General features: G+C 38.5%; 1 protein-coding gene across 4 annotated transcripts in view; it reads left to right on the top strand.

Annotated features, from left to right (window-relative positions):
* Dennd10 (DENN domain containing 10) overlaps positions 1-9,820 on the top strand; it is a 38,619-nt gene that overhangs the window by 20,286 nt on the left and 8,513 nt on the right. The window contains exons 1-5 of one of the 4 annotated variants that reach the window (XM_048791291.1): positions 1-30; positions 2,723-2,939; positions 5,339-5,418; positions 7,315-7,463; positions 8,729-8,840. In XM_048791291.1, the coding sequence (XP_048647248.1) occupies positions 7,316-7,463; positions 8,729-8,840 (260 nt within the window). In that variant the 5' untranslated portion in view covers positions 1-30; positions 2,723-2,939; positions 5,339-5,418; position 7,315. Of the gene's footprint in view, positions 31-108; positions 270-2,722; positions 2,940-5,338; positions 5,419-7,314; positions 7,464-8,728; positions 8,841-9,820 lie in introns of those variants that run through there. The other 3 variants (XM_048791292.1, XM_048791290.1, XM_048791293.1) reach the window with 3 other exon arrangements.

Consider the following 9,820-nt stretch of genomic DNA (forward strand, 5'->3'; position numbering starts at 1 on the left):
CTCAGCTGATGCTCGGGGTTGGGCTGATCGGTGAGGACGCAGGCGCCCACCCCAATTCCGGCGCCGCCCGCGTGGGAGGCCGCGGCTCGGGTGGTGTTGGGCCTGGGCTGGGAGCAGCGGGGCCTGGCCTTCTAGGCGTGGGGGGCCTGGCGCGCCGCCCTCGTCCCGCGGCCGCGCGTGGGGCCTGCCCGTCCCGAGGCCGCCCGGGCCACCCGGACGCCAAGATCGAGCTCCTCTAGTACGCCTGAGATTGCCCGGCGGAGCCCGAGGTTCGGGCTGCCGTAGACCTGGGAGACTGCCGAGGCCGGGTCGGCCGGGTGGGAGCCGCTCCCGGGCGGCGGGGCGGGAGATGGCTGGCCATCCTGCGGAGCAGCGCCGACGGCCGCCGCGGAGCCCCGGCCCCCCCGGGTGGTGGAATCTAGCGGTTGGAGACCCAGTGGCTGGGCCCGGGTGCTGGGCGTTACACACAGATTAACGATACCCGGTGTATAGTTCACCGGGGGGTGTGGGTAACATCAGATGTAAGCCCAGGGTGTCATTTGTGCACGACACACGCTAGGAAGTGACAGCCAGGACTGGAAAGCCCTGAGTCCCCGCTCATACCAGAGGAGAACTCCGGCATCATATGATCGAGCTCGTGCGCGGAGCTGGAGTTCCTGCATACTCTCCAGTGGGATCCCGGTTAGCTTTGAGCAGTTGATGGTTGGGAAATTCGTTGGATCTCGGGGCAAACAAGAACGTGTGCAGCGCTTGAGGGGTGGGCATCTCAAGGAGTCATTTGTCAGCACTCAGCTGCTTGAAGGAAAATAAACATCCATCGTTTCTTTTTGAAAAAGTCTTATTCTCCTGAGGTTTTAACACACCCTCAAATGCTCTTTCTATCCCCACAAAGTACAAGAACATTGCTTAGAACTGGAGAAATGTGTTGATTATTTTTTCATTGTCTCAAAAGAGTACATTTATCAGGGAACAGCTTCCTGAATTCATTTCTAACCTGATTTGAAAACCGCTTTAAACCGCCTAAAATCCAGCATCTTAGTCCTGCCAGAAGTTACTTCTGAATTAAGGACGAGGGAGACTCTGACTTTATCTAGTAGCAAGGAAGAAAAAGATGACTTACCATTGTGTGTGTGGGGGTGTGTGTGGGTGTGGGTGTGGGTGGTGCTGGGGATTGAACCCAGGGCCTTGTGTATGTGAGGCAAGCATTCTACCAATTGAGCTATATCCCCAACCCCTTATCATCATATTTTTTAATTCAGAAGATTTGTTTTTCATATTGACATGCATTTAGAAGGGATTTGTTTCAAAATAAAGGTGGTGCCAGTGGTGTGGTGACATCTGTAGTCCCAGCTACATAGGGGATTGAGGCAAGAGGATTGCTTGGTTCAAGCCCAGGCAGAGCAACATAGTAAGACCCCATCTCTTTAAAAATTATTGTAGCCTGTTTTGGTGGCCCACACCTGTAATCCCAGCAACTTGGGACACTGAGGCTGGAGGATTAAGTGTAGGAGGCCAGTCTTAGCAGTTTAATGAGTTCCTAAGTAACTTAGTGAGACCCTGTCTCATAATAAAAAGAGCTGGGCATGTAACTCAATGGTAAAAAGCCCCTAGGTTCAATCCCCTGTACCTAATAATAATAATAATAATAAAATAAAAAATTTTATAAGGATATCCCTTTCCCATATGAAAAATGAAAGACCTGGTTTTGATAATTGTTGAAGATCAGTGATAGAGAAGGGAAATTAATTTTATTATTCTCTATTTTTTACATAGTTGATATTTTCCATAATACAAGAGCTTTTAAAATGTTTAGATTATTTAATCTAGTTACACACTTAAAATCATACTGCATAAAAAGTCTATCAAAACTTGTATTTAAAAAATATATATATAAATATATTTTAAATATATGAATACATATATATATATTTCCCCCCAGAGCCAAACCTAGAGACTTACACATACTAGTTCAGTGTTCTACCACAGAACTGTATCCCCCAGTCCCCAAATGTAATTTTTACTGCTATATGTGCAGTAGGCTGTTTCTCTAAAGTTTAAGTTCTTTTTGCCTTGCTTCCCCCTACCCTTTGCTTTAAATCAAACCAGGGCCTCTTGCATGATGCCAGGCAAGCACTCTACTACTCAGTTACAGTTACACCCCTAGCCCCGTGAATTTTATTATTAGCAAAGTTTTCTTTTTATAATTGAGGTATTTGATGATAAAGCTACACATATGACTGGATAAAACTTTATTATTATTATTTTAAAAACTTTAGGGACTGGGAATTTGCACGATTGGTATATAACATGATTTAAAAGAAATGACACCATCTTCTTCACTTCTTATTTAAAAATTTTTTTTTTCAGCACCAGCTTTGGGGTGCTATATCCCTTTTTCTTTTTCTTTTATAACAAATCTTTTCTATATTTATTAAAGATTCTTAGAACTAGATAAAAACTTAGTGTAATTACAAGTAAATAATATTGGTGTGGGAGGAGATAAGGAGGATATACCAAATATCTATAGCTAAATTTTCATTTGTGATTTGTCATAAAAAAACTTTTACTCTGGTGTCTACAGTTCAAAATCATGAATTCATGGGAATTGGTATCTCTAGTGCTCCAGGTTTCTTTGTAAAATGGGGTATTAAAACTGATTCCACTAGGTGCCTGTGAGTAACCAATCAATTCACTTCCTTGCTGCTGTTTGGCATTCTCACAGTGACCATCTTTCCACCGTAGAAAAGGACACAAATGGAGAAGTTCTGTGGGTGTGGTGTTACCCTTCCACGACAGCCGCATTAAGGAATCTGCTGCTCAGAAAATGCTGTCTCACAGACAAAAACAAACTTCTCCATCCCTTTGTCTTTGGGCAGTACAGAAGAACATGGTTTTATATCACAACAATTGAAGTTCCAGATTCTTCAGTTTTGAAAAAGGTATGACTGCAAAAATTTTAAGTGATATAAAATTATTCCAAAACTCAGCTTTAGATCTTATTTATGGAAAACATTGCTACTTTCATTGGGAATGTTTTCTTTTATACTTCACTCATTGATTCTATAAGTATTTTTTGTGGTTGGTAGAGTGGTAACCAATACTGACACATTTGGTCTCCTCCTTATCAAGGTCATAGTCGGGTGGAGTAAAAATGTAAAAGTAGTTTTAAAGCCGTGACTGGTTAAAAGTGGAAAGAAGTATTCTTCCATAATTAGAAGCTATCTTAGAAGATATAATTATTCTTGGCAGATTTAAGTTTTTTTCATTTGCTTATAAATAATAAGGATATATTAGGAATTTAAAAATGATAATTAAGAAAATTCATGTATTGGGCTGGGATTGTGGCTCAGTGGTAGAGTGCTTGCCTAGCATGTGTGAGGCACTGGGTTTGATTCTCAGCACCACATACCAATAAATAAACAAAATAATTCATCAACAACTAATAAAAATGTTTTTTAAAAAAGAAAATTCTTGTATTAAGGAGGCTTTTATTGGTGTGTTGTTTCATAAGAATGGTATCAGTGAAAGGCTGGGAATGTAGCTTGGTGGTAGAGTGCTCATCTAGAATGGGTGAAACTGGGTTCAATCCCCAGTACTGACAAAAAATAAAATAACAATAGTATCAATGTGACATGGTGAAATCATTACATGGTTATTGTGGACTTTCCTAATCACAAGCAGGCAGGTTTTTCCAAAGGAAAGAATATTAGGTAGGGTTGGGGCTGTAGCTCAGTGGCAGAGCACTTGCCTAGCATGTGTGAGGCACTGGATTCTCCTCAGCACCACGTTAAAATAAATAAATAAATAAATAAAGGCATGCTGTCCATCTGTAACTATAAAAAAGATTTTTTTTTTTTAAAGGAATATTAGAATGAAGCGGCTGAACCTCTGGCATACACCAGAGGCAATTCTCTTCCCTTTTCTGGGTTATTTTTTTTCAGCTATAATGGAACTATATGAAGCATGTACAGAAAACGAATTTAAACTTAAGAAATTACATTTAAAATATCAAGAAGACAACAATTTAGGAATGGTTACAAGTTTAAGACAAAATAGAGACTTATATTAGAAAATGTAAATTTGCAAGAAGATAGGTTCCAAGCTGTTTTAAGATCTTTGGTGTCTGTCCTTAAAGTTTTTGACGAGAAGTCTTGATGCAGCCTCCAGTGGACTTATCTCATGTTTTGCACTACAGACTGCAAGTTATGGCAGCATCACTGTCAGCAAGATTTAGAGAAAGTTCTTATGCTTCAAGTGTGATTTAAAAATTTTTTTTCTTCAATGCTTTTGCTTTTAATAAAGTTCTGAATTTTGTCTTATTAATGGAAATATCAGGCATATGATTATCAGAAATGTATATTTACAATAATAGAGGCATATAAGTAAATGAAGCTTGTTAGAATAATACCATTTATTTATTTATTTTCATTGTAGATGGGCACAATATCTTTATTTATTTATATTATATGCATTGCTGAGAATAGAACTCAGTGCCTCACACATGCTAGACATGGGCTGTACCACTGAGCTACAACCTCAGCCCTAGAATAATACTCCTTAGAGCACTGTATAGAGAGTTGACTATTTCAGAATCTGACATGTATTTTGCTGTTTTCCATTCTGTCTCATTGATGAAAAACAGTTGCTAAATTGATAGGTCTGGTTCTTTTATATATATAATATTTGTGGGGGTATGTGTGTATGTGCTGGGGATTGAACCCAGGGCCTTGTGCACGGGAAGCAAGCACTCTATCAACTGAGTTATATCCCCAGCCCTATAATGCTAGAATTAAAAAAAAAAAAATTTTAGTCGTGGATAGACACAATACCTTTATTTTATTTATTTGTTTATTTATTTTTTATATGCTGCTGAAGATTGAACCTAGTGCCTCATACACACTAGGCAAGCACTCTACCACTGAGCTATAATTGCAACCCTCATAGGTCTGATTTAGCAGTCCTAGTTTTGCTTTGACGAGTGTTTTTAAACAAACACTGGCTACTAAAAACTTACCTTTTTGATATATGAGTGAAATTTTTTTTGTGTTTTTGAAAAAAGATTTCTAAAATTATTGGATTTTTATGTAGGAAATTAAATATCTGAATGTAAATATCTAACTAAATACATGTACATATAAATAAATACATACTTATCTATTATAAATAAACATATACAAGTAATAGAGGAGCAAGTGAGAACTTTTTATATTTTCAGCTTTTCCTTTTAATGCTGGTATTTCTTGTATAAGAGGTTTGCTAGACCAAAGTAATAAATTACCCTTCTGTTAAAGTATCTATTAAATTCTATTAAGGTATCCTTTTTGTTTCTTTCGGACAGGTGACTCATTTTTCTATTGTTCTGACCGCCAAAGATTTTAATCCAGAGAAATATGCTGCCTTCGCTAGGATATTGTGTAGGTCTGTATGAAAACTGTGTTAAATGCTAATATGCCAAAATGAAGATCACACTCAATAAAGCAGATTTCTACATGGAGGAAGCCAATTTCAGCCCTCTGTCTCCCTAACTCACCCTGTAGTGGCCCTCCAGAGCCTCTTTTGTAAAGAAGGACTTTCTGTTCTGCTTTGTTAATTTTGCCGCTGATCTGGGAGAATGGGCTAAGGGAAGAGAAAAAGCAGTTTGCATAGCTGTCGTAGTCTGGGTGCCTCAGGTTACTTGCCATTTTTTATCTGTTACTTCTACTGACTTTTAACCTAGGAAGTTTCTTTTGCAGGATGGATAAATTAAATACTTGATGAAGTGGTAAGCTGGTTCCTGTGTGTCCATATCTATGTGTGGCAGTGATTTGGGGTAAAGTTAATAGATATTTTGAATTCTGCCAAAGCACAGAAAAATATTTTTTTAGCTGGACTGCTGAGAGGCTGGGAAATTGTGATTGATATATTAATTGTGATTCAAGTAGATTCTTTTAGTTTCATCCCTGCTATTGAAAATATTTATCTAAAATATACCAATCTGTTTTCTTGTCAAGTATATCTAATAGACTTAATGAAATCGTGTCCTATTATTAGGGGCATTGACTCTTTAATGATGGAGGTTTCTATAAGTTTTAGTTTTCATGTCGTTCTTTTTAATATTACCACTTGAAAAAATTGCAATTCTAGATGTTATGTATAGTTTTGTGGAAAAGTAGAAGAAATTGTTTTTCCCACTGTAAACCCAATAAATGGTTGCTTTTTTGCATTTTTCATGCTGCATATCTCCCCACATAAATGNCATCCCCAGCCCCCAGGCTTATTTCTTAAGCAAAATTTAGGTTTAGTTGCTCACAGGAAAAGATTTCAAGGGAAGAGACTGACTCTGTGTGAGCTATAAATGCAGCCAGTTTCCTGTCAGCATTTTCTGGAAGTCTTAATTTGATGACGAATGTCTCTAGTGTGCATTTACCACTGGAAACTTAAAAGAGCTTGGATTTTTTAAATTTTATCTAAATATAGATAGCCACCTCTGGGAGCTCTGATAATAAGTATAGGTTCTACAACTAATTACTGCTTTCTCTGTGAACAACGCGGAAAACTCTTGTCAAAGAAAATCGCAGCAATAAAACAAAGTTGTATGACTAAAAACACCAGTTGTGAACAAAGACATAAAAGGAGATAAGAATATGATATTCTTGAGAATAATGGGGACTCGGAGAGTCCATAGTCTCTTCTCCTGCTATAAGGAATCTTAGCAGTCTTCTCCAGATGTAAGGTTAGAGCTGCTTTCAAAGAACTGTTGAAGATCTGTCAAGTGTTTTTGGTTTTTTTTTTAATATTTTAAAAAATATTTATTTATTTATTTAAGGCGTAGATGGACACAACACAATGCCTTTATTTTTATGTGGTGCTGGGGATTGAACCCGAGTCCCGCCTGTACAAGGCGAGCACTCTATCGCTGAGCCACAATCCCAGCCCCTTTTTTTTTTTTTGTACTGGGGATTGAACTCAGAGGCACTGGACCACTGAGCCACATCCCCACCCCTATTTTGTATTTTATTTAGAGACAGGTTCTCACTGAGTTGTTTAGCACTTCACTGTTGCTGAGGCTGCCTTTGAACTTGAAATCCTCCTGCCTCAGCCTCCCTAGCCACTGGGATTACAGGCGTGTGCCACAGTGCCTAGCTGTCAAATATTTTTATTAAATACATTTATTACATAAATTAGAAAAGTAATACATGTGAAAAGATTTAGGCATTCAAGTGTATGAGCAAAATGGCTTTAGATTCTTTAGAAAGTACCAGTGCCTAGCCTCAGTGCAATTCTCTGATTAATGCTGCCAAAGTAAAAGCAGTCACCTTTTTCTGTTTCTTTCAGAATGTACCTGAAACATGGGAGTCCAGTTAAAATGATGGAGAGTTATATTGCAGTTCTTACCAAGGGTATCTGCCAGAGTGAAGAAAATGGCTCTTTCCTTAGCAAGGACTTTGATGCTCGAAAGGCATACCTTGCAGGCTCCATCAAAGGTAAACAAACAAAAAGAGAAAGAAAAACTCAGGCCATGAACAGAATCCCTGAGGCAAGGCCTGCCTCTCTGTAGACTGTTGTACACCCCTCCATACATTCTTTTCATCTGTATAACGCGCTGCCTACATAGGAGAGTGTTTCAACTCCCATATTTTCCAATTGGTTTAGAATTCTGTCAAAGGAAAATATTTTTGTGCCATTAATTCCTATATTACTCTATTACCACAGAAATGTTCTTTCATCTTGGTGCAGTGGCTTTGCATGCCTATAATCCCAACTGCTCAAGAGGCTGAGTTAGGAGAATCTCAAGTTGGAGGCCACACTGGGCACCTTGGCAAGACATGTCTCAAAATAAGATAAAGAGGGTTAGGGATGTCGCTCAATGGAAGAGCACTTGCCTGGCAAAGAAAAGCCCTGGGTTCAATTTCCAATGTCTAATACCCTACAGAATGGAATGTTCTTCCACTAGCAAGTTGAACTTCATGGCTCAAGGTCTCTACTGACTTCCACAGTTTTTCTTTTCCTTAGATCTTATCAGTTAGTGCTTCCTTCTGGAAAGATCAAGCCCTAATCTAACACCCAGCTAGGAAATCCAAAATGGCAGAAACCCCAGACTAAGCCCCAGACTTTAGGGTTTTTAGGAGGGAAACCTGTTTCCCTGCCTTTTGCTTTTGATCTCCTGTCCTTTGTGATTTCTAAGCATCCTGTTGAGGTGTTTAGTGTTCTTTAAGCTAGCTAAAAAAGAACTAAAATAATGGATTTTGTTTTTGTTTTTTGTTTTAATTGGGTGATTTTTTTTCTTTTTTCTCTTTCTCTTTCCCCCTCTCTATATTCCCTCCAGCACTGGGGATGAATCCAGGGTCACTCTACCACTGAGTTACATCCCAAGAATTTTTTATTTTATTTTGAGACAGGTTCTCACTATACTGCCTAGGCTGGCCTCAAACTTGGAATCCTCCTACCTCAGTCTGGAGGCAGAAGTAGCTGGAATCACAGGGGGGTACCACCGTGCCTGCTTAGTTAGAAATTTTTGTGACACAGAAAGATGTTGGTTCCCTTATCATTTTGGCTTCATCTTTGCATCCAGCACGTGGGTAGATATGCCTGTCCACCAAATGAGGTGTTTTTGTGCTTAAACATTTGCCTAACTTTTTTCTCTGTATTAAAAATAATTATGCATTCATATGACAAGAATTCTTTCTGTTAAAAACTTTATACCGTTATGTAATATTGAATGTAATAACATGATCATTTTTCTTTTAAGACATTGTATCTCAATTTGGAATGGAAACTGTTATCTTACACACGGCATTGATGCTAAAAAAACGAATTGTTGTCTATCACCCTAAAATAGAAGCTGTTCAGGAGTTTACCAGGTATTGTCACTGATTGTCTTTTTGTGTGTGTATGTGGTATTGGATATTGAATCCAAGGGTGCTCTACCACTGAGCTATTCCCCCAGCCCTTTTTATTTTTGCTAAATTGTTGACCTTGAACTTGGGATCCTTCTGTCTCAACCTCCCAAGTCACTATGATTATAGATGTGGGCCACTGTACCTGGCTCTTGTCACCAATTATTAAAAAGCACAAACTCTTGGCAGACAGTTCAGAACACTAGCTGGTAACATGTGCTCTGTTCTGTTGCACATTTGGTATAAATAGCATGTATTACTCTGATGGTAAAATACCATTGGGGTTTAATGTTTCAGTCTAGATCTAGTGGTTCAAGGTCACTGGATTTGGACAGGTTCTTCTTTAACTTTAGAAATGGGTCTATTTAAAAAATGGGACTATTTTAAAGCAAGGAGTTAGCAAACTTTCTTTACCAGGGAATGAATATTATAGACTTGTGAGCTACATAATCTCTGTCCTAACCACTTGGCTACTAGGCAGCACAAAAGCAACCACAGACATGTAAGTGAATAACATGGCTGTGTCAATAAAACTTTATTTACAAAGACAAGCAACTGGCCCCCAGGCCATAGTTTACTGACCTTTATTTTAAGGATAAGTTTTTGTTTCTTCTATTCCAATTTGCCAATCTCTCTTATTGTTAGAATAAATGTACTTTTTTTAAAGAGTTTTTATTTAACTTTTTCTAACTTTTTCTTAGATCCTTTTGAAAAGCAGGAGGAATTAGCATTTGTGGTAGGTTTACTGTATGTAAGATACCTTAAATTGAAATAATTTATTTATTGGGATAGGAACTCTGCAAGGATACATCATTGCCTTGTTTTATGAATGAAAAAATTTAAGCTGGGCTGGGGATATAGCTCAGTTGGTAGAGTACTTGCTTCCCATGTACAAGGCCCTGGGTTCAATACCTAGCACCAAAAAAAAAAAAAAAAAAAAAAAA

This window comes from Marmota marmota, unplaced genomic scaffold (assembly GCF_001458135.2).
Source record: "Marmota marmota marmota unplaced genomic scaffold, marMar, whole genome shotgun sequence".
NCBI classification, from domain to species: Eukaryota; Metazoa; Chordata; class Mammalia; order Rodentia; family Sciuridae; genus Marmota; species Marmota marmota.